Source organism: Ctenopharyngodon idella, chromosome 14, assembly GCF_019924925.1.
Source record: "Ctenopharyngodon idella isolate HZGC_01 chromosome 14, HZGC01, whole genome shotgun sequence".
NCBI lineage: Eukaryota > Metazoa > Chordata > Actinopteri > Cypriniformes > Xenocyprididae > Ctenopharyngodon > Ctenopharyngodon idella.
Window position 1 is genome coordinate 23225794 of NC_067233.1, and position 21411 is coordinate 23247204.

Consider the following 21411-nt stretch of genomic DNA (forward strand, 5'->3'; position numbering starts at 1 on the left):
AAAGCTACTTAAATGTCCTAATTAACTAAGGCCTAATCCTGGCTTAATTTAATCCTTGTCTGTAGAACTGGACCTAAATCTTGTATATTATTTAGGATGGATAGAATATGACTTTAAATGCAGACAGAGATCCGGTGTTCTTCCGATCCGTTGTGCTTCACAATGTCTGCGTCACACTGCAGGTGTAAAGCTGTAGAGCTTTGGGTTAGTACAGATAAGAAGAGCATCCTCTGAGATTCCTACTGTAATTCTGATCTGATTTGCATATAACATCCAGTGACAGTAAAGTCTGGGTTTGTCCTGGGAATCTTGTTGTGTACTAAAGATTAAACATGGCCGAGACAAACTAGAGCCATGCAGCCAAATCAACAGATACTTTACATGCGCTCCAGTGCAGAGCCTGTGCTGACTACATTTCCATTTATTCATTTAGCATATGCTTTTACCCAAAGCGACTTACAAATGAGGAATACGACAAGCTAAAATACACATATCCATCTCCCTTTCTTAACGTTCCAGTTTTACGTAACACTTATACACTTTTTAGGTAAAATAAATAAATAAATAAAAATAATAAAAACTTACACTATTAACAAAAGTCCATACAATATATTTTGTATGTTTACATTAACATTCTATTGATTAAAGGTAGTTCTACACTATGTAACTTTTGGCCCTCTAGTGGTTAAAACAAAACTGCATGCATTTTGCGGAAGAACATTGTTTTGGTTGTGCTTCGCTCTTCGTGACTGTGCGGATGAATATGGTTCTCCTATGCGCATAAAACATTCACTACTATGTTTAATAGATATAACTGGTTTAGATGGAAAGGATCCTTGCTGAAAACTTTACTGTAGCTTTATCCATTAATAGACACAATACTTGCTTGAAAATAAATCCAGCACAGCGCTACAATAACCATAATGAAATGACCCTTCACAATAGATAATGCTTTTAAATGATTTCAGAGAGCTACAATACAATATTTCAAATCCCACAGTTCTCGCTATCCCGAAAAGACAAGCTAATGTTGATTCTTGTTTTATTACGAGCTCTATTACGTTCTCTTTTTGCAGGCAGAAGCTCCTCTGTTAGGTGTTTGTTTAAAATGGGTGATTCCCCAGAGGTTGGAGATTTAGCTTCTTCATGTCAACATTTCATGGTTGTTGTGACATCTAACCTCTACCACTCCCATATGCGTAGCCAGAGCAACTTTTCTCTATTTACGGGGACGAGTGATGTATGTACGCAATTTCACGCGAAAAACATCCTGCTAAAATATAAACAAATGGGCTTACCATAGTGAATCAGGGTAAGACAAAAACACGTTTTAGAAGAAGTATGGATGATGTGAAGACTCATTATTTAAATTTTGTTAATTTTGAACAAAACTTGCTGACATTTACTTACATTTACTGACGGTCTCAGGCACTATGGAGAAAACACTTCACAGATCATTATTATATTATTTCCAGTTTGTTTTGGACAGAAAGCTGTGAAATCTGAACGCAGATGAGTTGTTTGCTTTTTAATGAATCTGTCCTTTTGCACCAGTTTCGATTAAGGGTGTACTCACATTAGGCACGGTTGCCTTGAACCGAGACCGAGCGCAATTGTTCCCCCTCCCCACTCCCCCACTGCCCTGCACTCACAATGCACTTAACGTTCCAGGCTGGAGCACGCTTACGTCATTTAGGATGCAACTTTTAGAATGGAAGAAAACAGGAAGAAATATATATTATCATTTATGCCACGCATCGATTTTCAAAGTAGTAAAAAAGAGCAGAAAAAGTAGCAGCTGTTCCGTGCTCAGGCACGGTTAGCGCTCATGCGAACCGCGCTCGAGCCCAACTGAACCGCGCTCTGGCCCACCTCTTCCAAGCTGGCCAGAGCCGGCTAAACGAACCATGCCCAGGCATGGTTCGGAGCGATCACACTAGTCAAGCGAACCGGGCTTTGCGGGTCAAACATGCTCGGGCACGGTTCAGAGTATCTAGTGTGAGTACACCCTAATTCAGTCAGATTTGCGTAACGCTCGTGAACATGATGGGCGGGACTTATTGTGTAGACACAGTAATAGGCCAATCACAGTGTGACGAAGGCGTTGCCTCCTATCACGTGACTTTTAAGAATTAGAATGAGCTTTAAAGCTGCAGTAAGTGATTTCTGAGAAATGCTGATGAAAGTGGATCGAGCACCACAGCACACTTGTAGCCAATCAGCAGTAAGGGGCGTGTCCACTCATGATGGGGAAGGTGCCTGTGTCTCAAATATCAACAGAGTTTCTCAGAAACTCACTTACTGTGCCTTTAATGGCAAGTATGTTTAAACAGACAAGGAATTTGCTTCATGTGCTGAAAAAAAGTACATACATAGGGATAAAGACAATAAAAGGGAACACAACAAGCACAATAAAAAAAAACAATACAATTAAATACAATAAAATACACTAATAAAAATACAGATATGCTAGAGATTACAGATCTATGTACAGTTATGTGCAATGTTTTATATATATATATATATATATATATATATATATATATACATACAAACACACAGTATATATATAATGTACACACACACACACACACACACACACATATATATATATATATAGTTTGAACAATAATGTTTTGATAATTGTCATTTTAGTGAATTTGGGATTTTGAAGGATGACTCAAAATTGCATTCAGTAACTGAGATTAAATTGCACTGAACCAATCATCACTTATTTATTTTGTTATTTATTATTATTTATTTAGCTTCCTCTTACAATACAGTGCAGTAAATCATTTCAGTGTTTCTCATCACTAACCACAGTAATGTCCTCCATGGCTCCATCCATGCAAAACCTTCTTCAAGAAAGAAAAAAAAAGAGAAGGGCAGAGCATGTAAGAGAGAGGGAGGAGATACAGTATAGAGAAAGAACATGCAGGCACATCTGTAATATTGAACCATCTTGCCTCGGAGGGAAACGTCCACATAACAGTGCTGGAAGTGAAACGGTGCTCTGCAGCAGAGAGAGAGAGAGAGAGAGAGAGAGAGAGAGAGAGAGAGAGAGGGAGAGAGAGAGAGAGAGAGGGTGGGAATAAAAGCGGATGGAATCGAGCTGTGCGTCAGTTTGAGGCTGATCATCACTCTTCATCAGAGGGACTCTGACATTCTTTAATTATTCATTCAGTGATTATTCATTCTTCTGTCCTTTTTCATTTTTTTTTCTTTAGAGAAGAGAGGACACAAAGTTCCTGTTTTATTGAAAGTTGGACTTTATATGGAGTTTTTGTTTTTTATTCATGGTGCTTCATTGATTCGTCCCTTCATTGATTTTTGTGCATCCTTCATCTGAGCGGAAACTGAAGAAAGAAAAGTGAAGAGGTGAAGGATTTCACACTGTAGAAGACAATCAAACACTTTTCAGTCGAGTTGGTGTGGATTTAACTTTTGTTCGCCTGCAGTTGATTCTCTGAGCTCCTGAACTTTGCATCTCCTTCTTGATGGTCCTATTTTACTCTGTTGACTGTCTGATCTCTTCTTGAGCTGAATATTGAACTAGTTTTGGATTTAACTAGCTCTCACCCCGAGACTTTCTGAGGATGCCCGGCTGTGCCAGACGCTGCAAACATGGGTTAGTGAAGTTTGCTCTGTCTGTGAGCAGACTGGTGACTGGAACACTCATTAAAGGTATGAAAATGTGTGCATAATTAATTTAAAGGGTACATAACTCAAATATGGATGATCTACACCCCGAAAATGTTTTTTTTTTTTTTTTTTGGAAGTTGTATATAAACCAAAGGTTTTTGGAGTGCGTTTTTCAAGAAAATATTATTCCAGTCTTTTTTACTTTTAAAATTTAATGTTTAATGCATTACTTTCCATTTCTTTGTAATTATTTGTAAGCAATTTAGTGTAGGCCTATTTATTTAAATCAAAGAATCTGCATTCATTGAAGCATGTTTTGTGTTTGCTAGTACTGAGAGCATCACGGTACGGAAACATCAGTGTCAAAGGTTTTAGAGGCACTATTTGTTCCTCAGATCGTCACACAGCTGGTTTCTTCTGGAGAACCTCTAGACATCTTGAATAAAGGACAGACAGCTGAAGAATGTACAAAATGAATCTTACCTTCTGAATGAACTCTGTCACTGTCAGTTGTTCCTTCAGCTCCTTTATAATAAAGGAAATATTTCAATGCACTACACAACAAAATCACCAGAGTTAAATCAACTCTGTAGCACTGAAGCAGAGTTAAAGTTAATGAGATAATGAAGCAATTAATTGATGAATGAGCATTAATGATGAACACCTTCTGTTAACAAGCAGAATCACTGAAGGAAATATAATCCGCCTCTGCTGAGATCTTGAGAGATATAATGTATTTTATCTTCAGTTGATTTCATCTAAGATTGTGGCTGAAGTCAGTTGTATTTCTTGTGTTTCTCTTTTCTTCATTGATTCTGCTTGTTAACAGCAGGTGTTCATCACTAACGCTTAATCATCACTTAATTAATCACTTAATTATCTCATTAACTTTAACTCTGCTTTAGTGTTACTTTAGCACTATTTAGAGAGGGACCATATGTACTCTGAGCAGAGTTGATTTAACTGTGATTTTGCTGTGTAGAATTATAAATCAAAGTTCTTTGAGTACACACTAGGATATTCAAGGCCTCTTTACAAGGTGTCTAGAGATTCTCCAGGGCATCTGAGGAACCCCGTGCACTTGTGTCATATATTTATGGTATATTGACTGCTGGGTGGAACAACAGTGATGACTATATTTTATGTGTGAGCCGTGCACAGTGAGCGTCATGTGGGAGAAATAGAGGTAATGGTGTTGTTTACAAGAGGAGACTGTGTGTTTTATGTGTGAGCAAAGACCTATGGGAGTGATCACACATTGGATGTAATCTTGTGTGTGTGTGTGTGTGATTGGTTTACTGCTTTGATTTACCATCTGATTTTACTGCCACTTGTCAAATAGAACGAAAGGAAAACAAAATACAACACACACACACACACACACACACACACACACATATACACACACATTGGGTTTCCATGTTTTGTGTGGACATTCCATAGACGTAATGATTTTTATACTGTACAAACTGTATATTCAATCCCCTACAATAACCGTATCCTAAACCTACTCATCACAGAAAACATTTTACATTTTCTAAAAACATCACTTAGTATGACTTATAAGCCATTTTCCTCATGGGGACCAAAAATGTCCCCACAGTGATTTAGGATATTGCCATCTTGGTGGGGACATTTTGTTCTCATAACATAGGGTTTACCAGGACCACACACGCATATGCAGCTAGTTATAGATACTATAACCCTAGGCCTATAACAGAAAATTTTCTGCATCTTTACAATTTAAAAAAATTATTTTGCTCATTTTTATACTGTTTTTACAAATATAGGCATCCCCAAAAGGAGGTTTTGGAAGATTTTGTCAGGTTTAGCTCACTTCTGGTCTGGGTACAAATTTGTCCCCAAAAATGGTTAGGTACACACATGGGCTAAAAAACGAGAAAAAAAGAAAAGAAATAAAAAGCATCAAACATTACAAAACTGCCACCAGTTTTCATACAAATCAAATAAACTATTATTGCTCAGCGTTTGCTCTTTCATAACTCATTAAAGCATCAACTTCAGATGTTTCTCCTAAAAATCCTTCTGAAACATAAAATAGATGCAAATTAGTCAATAGTTGTCATACAAATGAATGTGGATAGCAGCTCAGGAAATTTAATGTAAACAAGTTCATAATATTGAGATCTCTGGCAAATCTGAGCACAGTTTGAGACACTGCTGAGATCTCTTCTGAAACTCAGGAGACACATGTGAGATTATCTGGAGAACCGTCTGAGGAGCAGGAGACTCTTCACTTAATATCATTCCCTCTTAAAAATAAAGGTTCTTTATTGGCATCTATGGTTTCTTAAAGAACCATTTTCATCCCTAGAGGCTTTCCATTGCACAAAAGATTCTTTGGAAAAATGTTCTTTAGGTTATTCTTCACACTAAGAAAAAATGGTTCTTTTAAGAACTTGTCAGGGTCTTGTCACCTTGATTGGTCTTGTTTTTAGTTTGGTGACAGGATCCTGACACATTTATGTGTTTGTCTCGTGTTTATGTGAGCGTATTCGGGGCATGGTGTCTGGATCCTGACACTTCTGTCTAGTCTTGGTTCAGTTTCGGTGTCAGGGTTCTGACATCCATCCTCTGTGCACTTCTGTCTGTCTTGTGTCTTGTTTTCTGTTTGGGCACATGGTGGATGGGCGTGTTCGTCTGCCATGTGCTCTTCTGTCCTGTGGGTTTGTGAGAGCACATGGCTGGCTTCTGTCATGTTTGGTTGCCATATGCATTTTGCACATGACTTTTTGTTTGTTTCTGTGTGCCATGTGCTCTTCTGTCAGTCTCTAGTGTTTGCCCCGCCCTCTTGTTACCTGATTATTGGTTCATTTGCCCCACCTGCTCTCTGTTGTTACCCTCCCGATTTCCTTCCCTATTTATTCTCCTTTTGTTCTCTATCATGTGCTAGATCATTATCCATGTTCTTCGTGTGGAAGCCTTATCTGTTTGTCATGCCTTGCTCCAATCCTGCTGCCTTGGACTGTGTTTTTCCCCTATTCGTGGTTTAAGTTGTGTTTTGTTTATTTTTTGATTAAATAAAACCCTTCAATACTTTCTGCACCTGAGTCCTCACAATTCTTGACACAGAACTGTTCACTGAAAGATTCTTTGTGGAACCAAAAATGGTTCTTCAATGGCATTGCTGCAAAAATCCATTTTTGGAACCTTTATTTTTAAGATTGTTGGTGAGACAGCTGACATGAAAGAGATCTCATGTGATTTTCCTTTACTGTGGATTCTAATACGTATGTGAAAAACAACATATGCATGTGAAAATCTGAAAATGTAAAGATTCCTTTTAATGCTAAAGCTGTTTCTCTCTCTCTCTCTCTCTCTCTCTCTCTCTCTCTCTCCCTCTCACACACACACACACACACACACACACACACACACACACACACACACACACACACACACACACACAATATCACTGTGTTTTGCTGTAAACCTGCAGGCAAAGACTACTGCATCTAAGAGACAAGTGACTATGTACTGTACATGCACATACTGTACATACATTCACTAAGCAAGTTCCATTCTGTACTTTTGATATTGTATATAGAATGTATTTGTTTGTGTGACTTCAGGCCATAAGTGCTGCATTGAACACACACACACACACACACACACACACACACTCGATGACTCTAAAGTAATGTGATTTCCTCAGATTCAGATGGTACAAAGAGCTCCCCGTGGAGCCCTGAGCTGAAGCAGAGACACAGTCCAGTGTGTGTATGTGTGTGTGTGTGTGTGTGTGTGTTTTATGCCCATCCCCACAGGGAACGCACATCACGCCTCTGGCTTTAACAGCATATGCGTCTGTGTTTGTTGTGTGATTTCACTTCCTAGCATTGAAAATGTGTGAAGTTGTATTTGCATTGTTGCCTTTTAAGTGCAGTAACCTCAGGAGATATTCTGGCATGGGCAGATATCATCCAGACCCAGCCAACACTAAGACTGACAGCTCTGTGTGTGTGTGTCCTATATTTATAGAAAGCAGACATATTGATGTAGATTTACCATGACAAAGGTCACAGCCACATAAAACACAAAGCTGGTTCACTGCCATTTTCTGTATGTATTGCAATAATTGTGCATATATATATATATATATATATATATGTGTGTGTGTGTGTGTGTGTGTTTGAGTCTACATATATAATAGGTACAAGGTCCTTCTAAGAATACCATAGTACACGGTAGTAATTAAATACCATGACACTTTTTGACACTATCTTGAAATCTTTGAAAATATTGTTTTACTAAACTCAATATGACTAAAAGATGAAGAAACACTCAACATGTTCCTCATATTTTTCCCAACTCTGTCGTTAAATTCAGTTCTCCTGCTGGTTTTAATGATTCTCGAGTCATCATGTTCCTTCCCTGCAGCATGAAGAAACTCTCATCATCATGTTCAGCTGCTGCAGGTGAACGTTCCCTTCAGACAGTTACTGTAAACCTCACTGCGGAAACCATTCACTTCTAACACTTGTACTTTTCAATTTCAGCCTTTCTGATGCATGGAATTCATTTTCCACGGTCTCGACGTATTTTATGTTTGTAAAAGTGCTCTGGGCTCTGTCATGAGCAGGTTTAGTAGAACTGATCTGCTTTAAATGTGTGTTCAAGCAGTCAGTGGGAATGCCTGTAATCACGCATTATTTCATTACTTACACTCTATTATCTTACCTTTAAACTCGCAGCTTGCTTGAACTCACTTTGGGAGCCTGTACACGCAGCAGGGGGATGATTTCTAGTTTATACTGCCACCTACTGGATTCATAGAGCAATCATTATATATACAGTGGGTACGGAAAGTATTCAGACCCCCTTAAATTTTCCACTCTTTGTTATATTGCAGCCATTTGCTAAAATCATTTAAGTTTTTTTCCTCATTAATGTACACACAGCACCCCATACTGACAGAAAAACACAGAATTGTTGACATTTTTGCAGATTTATTAAAAAAGAAAAACTGAAATATCACATGGTCCTAAGTATTCAGACCCTTTGCTGTGACACTCATATATTTAACTCAGGTGCTGTCCATTTCTTCTGATCATCCTTGAGATGGTTCTACGCCTTCATTTGAGTCCAGCTGTGTTTGATTATACTGATTGGACTTGATTAGGAAAGCCACACACCTGTCTATATAAGACCTTACAGCTCACAGTGCATGTCAGAGCAAATGAGAATCATGAGGTCAAAGGAACTGCCTGAAGAGCTCAGAGACAGAATTGTGGCAAGGCACAGATCTGGCCAAGGTTACAAAAAAATTTCTGCTGCACTTAAGGTTCCTAAGAGCACAGTGGCCTCCATAATCCTTAAATGGAAGACGTTTGGGACGACCAGAACCCTTCCTAGAGCTGGCCGTCCGGCCAAACTGAGCTATCGGGGGAGAAGAGCCTTGGTGAGAGAGGTAAAGAAGAACCCAAAGATCACTGTGGCTGAGCTCCAGAGATGCAGTCGGGAGATGGGAGAAAGTTGTAGAAAGTCAACCATCACTGCAGCCCTCCACCAGTTGGGGCTTTACGGCAGAGTGGCCCGACGGAAGCCTCTCCTCAGTGCAAGACACATGAAAGCCTGCATGGAAGGACTCCAAGATGGTGAGAAATAAGATTCTCTGGTCTGATGAGACCAAGATAGAACTTTTTGAAGAAAAACCAGGCACTGCTCATCACCTGTCCAATACAGTCCCAACAGTGAAGCATGGTGGTGGCAGCATCATGCTGTGGGGGTGTTTTTCAGCTGCAGGGACAGGACGACTGGTTGCAATCGAGGGAAAGATGATTGCGGCCAAGTACAGGGATATCCTGGACGAAAACCTTCTCCAGAGTGCTCAGGACCTCAGACTGGGCCGAAGGTTTACCTTCCAACAAGACAATGACCCTAAGCACACAGCTAAAATAACGAAGGAGTGGCTTCACAACAACTCTGTGACTGTTCTTGAATGGCCCAGCCAGAGCCCTGACTTAAACCCAATTGAGCATCTCTGGAGAGACCTAAAAATGGCTGTCCACCAACGTTTACCATCCAACCTGACAGAACTGGAGAGGATCTGCAAGGAGGAATGGCAGAGGATCCCCAAATCCAGGTGTGAAAACCTTGTTGCATCTTTTTCAAAAAGACTCATGGCTGTATTAGATCAAAAGGGTGCTTCTACTAAATACTGAGCAAAGGGTCTGAATACTTAGGACCATGTGATATTTCAGTTTTCCTTTTTTAATAAATCTGCAAAAATGTCAACAATTCTGTGTTTTTCTGTCAATATGGGGTGCTGTGTGTACATTAATGAGGAAAAAAAATGAACTTAAATGATTTTAGCAAATGGCTGCAATATAACAGAGTGAAAAATTTAAGGGGGTCTGAATACTTTCCGTACCCACTGTGTATATATATATATATATATATATACCGCTGCAAATTTCGTATGAGACCATTAATTTAGCTGTTGCTTTATCAAGATAGCATTATTTATTTACTTACTTGTTTTTAAAAAGTAGCAGTGATGTATGGCTTCGTGTAGTGTAGATTTCGGTCAGAATTATTTTTTAAAAATTAATCTGTAATCACAAGCGACAGTGATTGATGAATTCTGACCAACGCTGAAAAAAAAAAAAACAGGTATCATGTGACAATGCCGTCTACGTACTGCCTCATGAGTGATCTATAGAAAATAAATTATATAAAAACAACACCTAGACATTTTAATAGAACTCTAGCCTAACGAAATAATTAAAATATGAAAATTGTTATTTAGGCTTATTGGCCCCCCCTAGCGTACCTGCTCCTCCTATGATACTTCAGAGATGCACTATTAGCAAGTCAAGGAGAGAAAAGGCCAAAATAAAGATTTCACACTGACTGGGTTACGATATAAATTCACATTTGTATACTGAATCCATCATGTCTTCCGTAAGCTTTATATTCTTTAATTTATTGTCAGGTCTGATGATAAGCATGACCAAGAGGACGCCATAGTGCTTGAAAAATGCATTTTTTTTGTAAATGAAAGTTTCGTTTAATTGTTGATAAGGGCTTCTGTAATTGGGATTTACACATAAAGTGCGACTGTATATGCTGTTGTCTGAATGTGTGTTGATTAAAATTCGCTGTTGTCTTGTGTGCTGGCTTTGATATTGCAGCCTGTAATTCCTGAGTCTGCCGCTGGGTGGCAGCTGTGTGCTTTTGTTCAGCTCTCTGTGTGGTTGACTGTGATGTTCTTTTTAAACACTAGAGGGCGGAAAGTGCGTCTTTATTTTCAATGACAGGCCAATTAAACCTGACATCTGTTTGACAAGACATGTTAATTAAAAGTGTCTTTTGACATTGCTGTTCATCTGTAGACCTATGTGGGTATTGGTGGATGCTGTTAAAACAATGCAGTTTCCATTTTTTCATGACAATTGATTAATTTAAGACATGACACTGAGCTCTCAAATACTGCATTTCATCGGCTAGATTAGAAAAATCATCCAGCAATCATGATTGACTGGAAAAATTACGGATATTCATTTGTCATACAACCATAGATCTGCTTTTGAGTTGGTTAGGACACAGATTCTGCCAGCTACACTTTCACTGAGATTCTCAATTAAATATTAACATTATTTTTTAATCATCGTTCAAAGGCATCTTTCTGATGAGACAGGAAGATATTTGTATTCACAGAGTCAGATGTACTTTGTTAGGCTATATCTCTGCCTGCAGGGAGTGCTTGTCTTTGAAATTGAAATGGTAATTTGTCATCATTAATGTGATTAATTAAAGTTTGCTGTCAGGGAGGGGTCACATTTTTCTCTCAAGGGATCTAGATCTCTGAGCCATCAAAACACTTCACAGTGGTACTTCCCATGTGCGTATGTTTTCAATTTAACTTACTCTTGAAAAATTGACAACCATATTTACATTCTGGTCGCTAATTATGTTTCACAGAATAATGATAACCTGCAGTTCAGTAAGTGAGTCGGAATGAGAATGAACCTTATTGGTTCTTGCAGAAGCTCAAACGTGCTGCGTAACACGAGAATGAACCTCATTGGTTCTTGTGGAAGCTCAAACATGCCGCGTAACACAAGAATGAACCTCATTGGTTCTCGCAGAAGCTCAAACGTGCTGCGTAACACGAGAATGAACCTCATTGGTTCTTGTGGAAGCTCAAACATGCCGCGTAACACAAGAATGAACCTCATTGGTTCTTGTGGAAGCTCAAACATGCCGCGTAACACAAGAATGAACCTCATTGGTTCTTGCAGAAGCTCAAACGTGCTGCGTAACACGAGAATGAACCTCATTGGTTCTTGAGGAAGCTCAAACGTGCTGCGTAACACAAGAATGAACCTCATTGGTTCTTGTGGAAGCTCAAACGTGCCGCGTAACACAAGAATGAACCTCATTGGTTCTCGCAGAAGCTCAAACGTGCTGCGTGACATGAGAATGAACCTCATTGGTTCTTGAGGAAGCTCAAACGTGCTGCGTAACACAAGAATGAACCTCATTGGTTCTTGTGGAAGCTCAAACGTGCCGCGTAACACAAGAATGAACCTCATTGGTTCTCGCAGAAGCTCAAACGTGCTGCGTGACATGAGAATGAACCTCATTGGTTCTCGCAGAAGCTCAAACGTGCTGCGTAACACGAGAATGAACCTCATTGGTTCTCGCAGAAGCTCAAACGTGCTGCGTAACACAAGAATGAACCTCATTGGTTCTCGCAGAAGCTCAAACGTGCTGCGTAACACGAGAATGAACCTCATTGGTTCTTGCAGAAGCTCAAACGTGCTGCGTAACACGAGAATGAACCTCATTGGTTCTTGAGGAAGCTCAAACGTGCTGCGTAACACAAGAATGAACCTCATTGGTTCTTGTGGAAGCTCAAACGTGCTGCGTGACATGAGAATGAACCTCATTGGTTCTTGTGGAAGCTCAAACATGCCGCGTAACACAAGAATGAACCTCATTGGTTCTCGCAGAAGCTCAAACGTGCTGCGTGACATGAGAATGAACCTCATTGGTTCTCGCAGAAGCTCAAACGTGCTGCGTAACACGAGAATGAACCTCATTGGTTCTTGCAGAAGCTCAAACGTGCTGCGTGACATGAGAATGAACCTCATTGGTTCTCGCAGAAGCTCAAACGTGCTGCGTAACACAAGAATGAACCTCATTGGTTCTCGCAGAAGCTCAAACGTGCTGCGTAACACAAGAATGAACCTCATTGGTTCTCGCAGAAGCTCAGACGTGCTGCGTAACACAAGAATGAACCTCATTGGTTCTTGCAGAAGCTCAAACGTGCTGCGTAACAAGAATGAACCTAATTGGTTCTCGCAGAAGCTCAAACGTGCTGCGTAACACGAGAATGAACCTCATTGGTTCTTGTGGAAGCTCAAACATGCCGCATAACACAAGAATGAACCTCATTGGTTCTTGCGGAAGCTCAAACATGCCGCATAACACAAGAATGAACCTCATTGGTTCTCGCAGAAGCTCAGACGTGCTGCGTAACACGAGAATGAACCTCATTGGTTCTTGCAGAAGCTCAAACGTGCTGCGTAACACAAGAATGAACCTCATTGGTTCTCGCAGAAGCTCAAACGTGCTGCGTAACACGAGAATGAACCTCATTGGTTCTTGTGGAAGCTCAAACATGCCCCTTGAACACAAGAATGACCCCTCATTGTTCTGCAGAAGCTCAAACGTGCTGCGTAACACAAGAATGAACCTCATTGGTTCTCGCAGAAGCTCAAACGTGCTGCGTAACAAGAATGAACCTAATTGGTTCTCGCAGAAGCTCAAACGTGCTGCGTAACACGAGAATGAACCTCATTGGTTCTTGTGGAAGCTCAAACATGCCGCATAACACAAGAATGAACCTCATTGGTTCTTGCGGAAGCTCAAACATGCCGCATAACACAAGAATGAACCTCATTGGTTCTTGCAGAAGCTCAAACGTGCTGCGTAACATGAGAATGAACCTCATTGGTTCTCGCAGAAGCTCAAACGTGCTGCGTAACATGAGAATGAACCTCTTTGGCTATTGCAAAAGCTCTAACATGCTGCTTAACACGAGGATGAACCTCATTGGTTCTTGTGGAAGCTCAAACATGCAGCGTAACACAAGAATGAACCTCATTGGTTCTCGCAGAAGCTGAAACGTGCTGCGTAACATGAGAATGAACCTCATTGGTTCTTGCAGAAGCTCAAACGTGCTGCGTAACACAAGAATGAACCTCATTGGTTCCTGCTGAAGCTCAAACATGCTGCGTAACACGAGAATGAACCTCATTGGTTCTTGTGGAAGCTCAAACGTGCTGCGTAACACAAGAATGAACCTCATTGGTTCCTGCTGAAGCTCAAACATGCTGCGTAACACACGAATGAACCTCATTGGTTTTCACACATCAAACGAACATGCTTGAGCTTCTGTTTACCACAACTGATATGTGCGTTGATGAATGTTTATATGCGAATAAAAGCCTAAATTTAATTTGTTCATCATATAAAGTGATCGTGACTAAATTAACTTCATATGGATTAGTTTTACTGTCTCTTTGTGAACAGTTTGAAGTGTCATAGTGGTAGTTGCATAGACTGTCAATGGGACAGAAATCTCTCCAATTTCATTAAAAATATCTTTGTTTGTGTTTTGAAGATGAATGAAAGTCTTACAGGTTTGGAACGACATGAAAGTGAGTAAATGATGAGAGAATTTTCATTTTTGGGTGAACTATCCATTTAGTATTCATTAAAAGAACCAGTTCATAAGAGTAAATTGTTTGGGAATCATACTGGACTGGTCGTGCTAAAGCTTTCACTAAGAAGAACCGACTCAAGACTCATTTGTTTGAGTCGGACTACTCTGACCATGCAGTATATTTTTTGACTCACTAAAAACAATTTGTTCGTGAATCAGACTGCACTGATCTCGCAAATGTTTTTGATTCACTATGAAGAACCGACTCATAAGAGTCATTTGTTTGTGAATCAGATTGCACTGATCACACTGCATGTTTTCCATTCACTAAAAAGAGCTGCTCGTAAAAGTCAAATTTGTTTGTTGAAATGATGCCAACAGAAATATTAAATGTGGTTCATATATCATGCCATTTCTATACATAACCAATCTATGTGTGTGAACAGAACAGGATTTGGAGCTGAATTTAGCCTGTCTTGTACTAGTGCCCTGATTCTCTGTATTCATGTGTATTTCTGTCTTCGCAAACTCATTTGTAGGTGCATTTTGCGTGAGAATGTGTTGTTTTGTGAAGTTGTGATGTACATTCATAGCCCATGCAGTGTGACAGGACACCCACATGCAACCCAACAGCCCTCAGGACAAACGGTGTCCCTCTGAAACATTCAATTCTAAAATATCAATATTTCATTTTGAATTAAATATATATTATAGGGAATAAAATAAAGCTCATATCTGCCTCAGTCCAGAAGATGTTTAAAGCATGTGTCCGACAGCTGACTCCTCTTCTCTCCTCTCCTCATTTAAAACTACCTTGTGTTGTAATGAATATCAAATGAATACATTGTGTGTGTGTGTTACACAGTACACCTTCATAATAACAGTGCAAGTGTTGAACCTTTAGCTGTACTGGGCCAGTACTCTCAAAGGTAGGCTACACCTTTGTATGTTATCTAACCCTAAAGGGGGGCATTTTAGTAGTAGTACACTAAGGTATGAGATGTTTTTGAGGGTGCTACTGCAGCGACTCAAGCTGTTACACTGCTAAAGCACGGCTCTACACTTATATAATATTTTAGGAGCGCCTTCTGATCAATTAACTTTCCAACTACGAGGTGATATTTGCCTCCTTAAATTGAATCTTTTGAATGTAAGGGCATTTTTTTCTAACCTTATTAAATGTAATTTATGTCAAATTCTTAAATTTAAATGTATAAACTTGTTTAAAAATGTATTAAAACAGTACATTAAATTAGAATAATAAGACACAGTCGGGCTGTTACCAATCAAATTAAATCAGTATAGGCAGGTGTGTTTGTCATTGAATCATTCATTCAACCTATTAATTTGAAATCAACTGATTCATTCAAGAACGCAAGTCTTAATGAATGATTCATTGAATCACTTACTCACCCGTTTCACTGTGTTTTGCTCGATGAGCTATCAGGTAATGATGACGCAAGCATGTGTGTGACAGTATTTGCATGTCAAATTAACACGTTTATTTAGCATTTATCGAGCGGTCCATGTTTAGAAACGTGGAATATGCAAGAATGTGCTACCTTTACGCACGGCTCACTGCATGTGTCAGAGAGAGAGATGCAGTAGTGCTGATTTCTTTTGACGCTTTTTCTGGCCATATACAAACAAAACAGTGAACATGCTGAAGTTTAATACTTAGTATTAAACTTCAACCACTGGGTTGGTTCAAATCACTATCCTTGCATATAAGCAATAGTTACAGTGATGCTTGACTTCTTAAAGACCACTAATTATAGTCCAAAGGATATACAGAGAACAGAGTTGTGCAAAGCAGACAAGCTGTTCTTAAGTGTATAATTTAATTTTCATTCATTTCAAACTATTCTTTCACCCGGTTTCATCCACAGTGTCTTTCTTTGATGTGTTAGGTTTTGCTCTGAGTAAAAACTGAGATCAATGTAAAACCAAAACAACAAACTCAGTGACAAAGTGAGATTTGAGTTCTCAAAAAAACAATCAAACACAATCTTTGCTTTTATGCTTTGCTCATATCGTTTTGTCAGATCATTCACATATTGCTTGATGCATATTGCACAAAATGGCCTTCGTCTCGACAGCTACAAACAGCATTTTTGACGAACAAAAACCAGTCGCTGGAACTGACAAAGTTTGAGAGGTTTTGTTTGAGGCACGTAGCAAGTAAATGAGAATCTTGAGCACAATTGAAGGTTTTGGTTTTGTTTTGTAATTGTCTTATTACTTTTGGACAGACAGAAATTCAGGCCGCAAAATCTCTACATATTTTTTTTCTTTTCACTTCTAAGTTTTTTGGTGTTTTTGTTGAATCAATTCATGTTTATTTATATAGTTTTCATGTTAATTTATATAGCTTTATACAATATGCTTTAAAGCAGCTTTACAGTAATAAACAGGAAAAACAATGTCAGTGTTGTTATGGTTTACTTCAACTATTAAAAAAGGTATTGTTTATTGTAATAAAGCTGAAATAAAATAAAAATGTAAATATTAGATGAAAAAGTTAAACTTAAAGAACATGAACAAAAAATAGAAATGTTGCTGTCAACTAACTGCAATAAAACGTTTGTTGAAATACTGATATTACTAAAACTGAAATAAAAAGTAAACAGAAATATATATATATATATATATATATGTATGTATATATATATATATATATATATATATGTATATATATATATATACATACATAAATGACAAAAGTACGTTATTAAAACTAAAATTAAAATGAAAAGTGAAAATATAAAAATAAAGCTAAATCAAAGAAATAAAATATAATAGTATATATAACACTGTAAATAACTTGCTGCCTTAAATTTTTAAGTATGTACAATCAACTTGGCTGTATAAGTAATTTCAGCTTAAATTATATTAAACTGACTAAAAATGAGTTGAATCTTATAAAACTTATCAAAATAAGTTTAGCAATTTTTTTTTTTAAATTTACTTTGAGTTAAAGTAATGTAAAACATATGTTGTTGACTTATTGACCATATTTTTCAGTCACAAAAACTTTTAATTTCAGGAATCAGTCATTTCAATTATAAGTACAACTTCAATTTCAACTGTATGCGGCTCTACAGAAGATAATATAGTGTCAATAAGTTCAATTAATCAACGACCTCATTCGATGGTTTCAAGTACAGCTAAATCAATCAATTCTACTGGATGTTTTTTGTGTGTGCAACATTTGTAAAACCAAAATATTTTTTGACACGTTTTCAGTTTTCAGACATTTAAAGGCACAATATGTAATTTTCTCCGCTAGAGGTCACTTATTCCAAACAAAGGCGTTTGTTTTGACAAATGTTTGTTCTGGAAATGTATGTAAATTAGTGCATATTTAATTAGATAATGTGTCATTTGCATATTTAAACATACCATTTCAGAAAACTTGTAATGCAAAACAGCAGTCTTAATGTACTGTGATTAATGACCTGAAGAAGTATGTTGATATCTAAGGAGTTTAAATTGTTATATATTCACCTTCTGTGTCTTGCCTTAAACCACAGGAGAAGCTTCATGTGGAGCACTGTGAAATGAGCAAATAATAAAAGATGGATTTTCTGAAGTGTTTTCACTTTTGTCTGAAAGGTTGGGTTGTCGTTTCTGCTTTAGGATGACGACACACACGCTGAAACACACCAGAATCGCTCGCTCACTTCCTCTGTTCTCTATTCCTCTGCCAGAGAGTTTCTGTCTCCCTGAGGTTTTTCTCATTCCCTGGTTGTTGTCCTCTTCCTTTTTGGCATTAACTCTCTCTCGCACTCTTTCTGTTTGTCTCCAGGGTGGGAGGAAAAGAGAGAGAGAGAGATTTTGATGGACAGAAAGAGAGAAAGATTAATATGCATTGATGGAGGTGGATAAAGAAAGGAGGAGTGTGTGAGAGAGAGAGAGAGAGAGAGAGAGGGGAAGGATCTATGATATGAGAGCAGACACACACACAAGCTGAACTACCGCCAACGAACACACGTTTCGGTCTCATCTGAGCGAGTTGCTGTCTCATGCTACAGGTGTGTAGCTGCAGATTCAGTTATGGGTCCCGTCATGGGAACGTACTCGATGCAGAGCAAACAGGTGAACTATCACACAGGTAAGCGGACCACACATGTTTGTGTGGGAAAATAAATTTAAAACTATGCTTTCTAGATTTTTTTGAAGAAAATGTGAGGGTTTTTTTTTTTTTGCACATGGAAAACTTGCTGCTATGATGCTATAGGGCTTTGTTTTGGGGTTGCTGTGTATTATGTTTGTTTTAGTATGTTGCTGTGTGGTTGCTATGTGGTTGTTTACTGTCTGCAGTGAAAAGCGTCTCTGTGATCTTCTGGTCTGTATAGATGACTCGGGTTCCTCCTTCGATGTGCGTCTGTGTCGGATTTTTTTTTTTTTTTTCACCTCTTTTATAACTCCAGCTGTTTTAATTTTGTTGGTATGCAATAAAACGTGAAGTGCATTACCTTTAAAAACAAACGTGAAGGAGAGAGATGCTTTTGTTTAGTAGGAGTTTGTTTGTGTGTCTTCAGGGTAAAACAATGGTTATTCATGAACGTTATTCATTCATAGATTTCTCTCTCGTGCGCGCGCTCGCGCGTACACTGACTGTCTCTATGGGCGATGTTCCCGGACGAGACGTTGTGTAAATACAGAATGAGCTGGTGGTCTATAAAAGGTTATGGTATTCACTCTAGCATTTAATCATCTGTTCTCTGTGTGTGTGTCTTTATAAAAATCAGAAAATATAAAGACCTTATGCGCCAGAGAAACAAGCGCGCAGCCATCTTTAGAATTTTATCTTTGAACTTCCTTTTTTTGCGGTAGCTCTGTATATTTCTATGGTATCGCTGTCGAAGAGTAATTAGTGGATTTACTTGTTGTAGAGTTAACGAAAGTTATCATGAGCACTGTAATGTTTGAAGCGGATGTCATAACAAAAGTCAGTTAGACCAGGAAGATTTTAAAACGAGCAATTCATTCATAAATCCGTAATATCATACCTTAATGCGGTGGAAATACAAACCGGAAGACAGAACACATCGAGCGCAGCGCTGAAAGGGGCGGGGCTACATACGTTATGGACTTACTTGTAAAAGTTTTATTAAAATAAAAAGTGTATATATATGTGTGTATATATTTCCCACATTAAAATGTATATGGAAAAATTGGCTTACTACTATAGTGATTATTTTAATGGCTTTGAATGCAAGAATAATACAAATATAAAAATATTCCGAAATGATTCCGTCCAATTGTTATTATAAGTCTGGCTTACAATTTGACATAATTTTATACACATGGCTCCCTGTCTGTGTTGACCTGAAAAATGCTTGGATAGAAAATATAGCGTAAATAAATATAATTATATAGGAAAAATGAGATATAATTTATAATAATGATTTTAATGTATAAAAACAACAATCTCATGATGGAAAACCAGTTGTGTAAGAGAGTGAACACTGTCTGTGTGTGTGTGTGTGTGTGTGTGTGTGTGTTTGTGTAAATAATGGAACCAAAAGGGTAAAGAAATCATTTTACAAAGGTTAAATGTAATGTTTGTCTTGAAACCTTTATATACGGTAATAGCTTATAGGTTGCACTCACAGTCAGAGTTTGAAATTGAAAACTGTAATTAATAGTGACCTTTTAACCGACCAGAGTGGATTGAATGATGGCGGTATGAACAGGTAAATAAAGTCAGTCTTCATCTCTAACTCAGTATCCAATGTAACCGTAGCAACAGATTTCCAAAATAGAATGTTAGTGGCGCTTTCTTTTGTGACACTTTTTCACTGATGCTAGGGTATTCTGTTTTTTTGCTGGGGCATTGCTATGTGGTTGCTAAGGTGTTCTAGGTAGTTGCTAGGTCATTGCTATGTGGTTTCTATGGTGTTCTGGGTGGTTGCCAGGGTGTTGCTATGTGGTTGCTATAGAGTGCAACAGTGCCCTTTTTCAGGAATTTTTTTTTTCTTTTATTTACTCATTTACAAATGTTGATTATGTATAAAAACAATATATTTATATATACATATATACATTTCAGTATTTTGAGAGTGTAGGGAGATTGACTCGATTATTTGTAGTGCTTCATGGGAGTGGGCGGAGCTAAAAAGCTATTTTGCTGCTTTTTTCCAACTCTGTGGTGTCATTTTCTGTACAGCATCATGGGTAATGTAGTTTTAAACCAGGAATTCCACTGTTAAACACGACTATTTTAATGGGGTGGTTGATTATGATTACACTTTTTTAACTTTAGTTAGTGTGTAATGTTGCTGTTTGAGCATAAACAACATCTGCAAAGTTACGACGCTCAAAGTTCAATGCAAAGGGAGATATTTTCTTTTATAGAATTCACTGTTTAAGGACTACAACAAATGGCTGGTAGGGACTACAACGAGCTTCTTCCCGGGTTGGTGACACCAGTTTCATTCTAAAAGTTGTAACTTCTTCCTGAGTCTCTCCATCAGTGTCCGACTCCGGTTTGAACAATGTAAGGCTGAACACCGTTACTGACAATCCTCATTTTGGCTGCGTGAGATTCTCCAGCTTTGTTGTTGTTGAGCAACCGAAGCACGAGCTGTTAAAGCTCCGCCCTCTTCTGGAAAGGGGGCCGGGAGCAGCAGCTCATTTGCATTTATAGGGACACACACAAAAATGGCGTGTTTTTAATCACACCCAAACAGGGTCAAATTTAACAAGCTATAAAAAAAATGATCAGTGGGGTATTTTGAGCTGAAACTTCACAGACACATTCTGGGGACACCAGAGACTTATATTACATCTTGGGCATTATAGGTCCCCTTTAAAATAAGCTGAAATAATGCTTCAACAGAAGCAAATACCATGGATTAACAACCTCGTACCTCACATTAGATCTGTCTTTAAAGGTTTAAGTTATTATTCAAAATCAATATCCTTATGGAGAAAATGAATGGAGCTTTTACTTCTGGAACTGACTGTTGCACTCTATCGTGTTCTGGGTGGTTGCTTATTGGCCTAAGTCAAAAGAGCCCGCCCACCCTTTTGACCAGCTCACACTTATACGTCCTGAAAGT

At 38.3% G+C, this 21411-nt stretch overlaps 1 protein-coding gene across 2 annotated transcripts in view; it reads left to right on the plus strand.

The window, feature by feature from the left end:
- Positions 1-3089: 3089 nt before the first annotated feature.
- The window catches only part of kcnip1a (Kv channel interacting protein 1 a), a 48526-nt gene continuing 30204 nt past the window's right edge, over positions 3090-21411 (plus strand). Inside the window, exon 1 of one of the 2 annotated variants that reach the window (XM_051860140.1) lies at positions 3090-3684. In XM_051860140.1, coding sequence (XP_051716100.1) covers positions 3597-3684 — 88 coding nt within the window. In that variant the 5' untranslated portion in view covers positions 3090-3596. Of the gene's footprint in view, positions 3685-18286; positions 18456-21411 lie in introns of those variants that run through there. The other variant, XM_051860143.1, reaches the window with a different exon arrangement.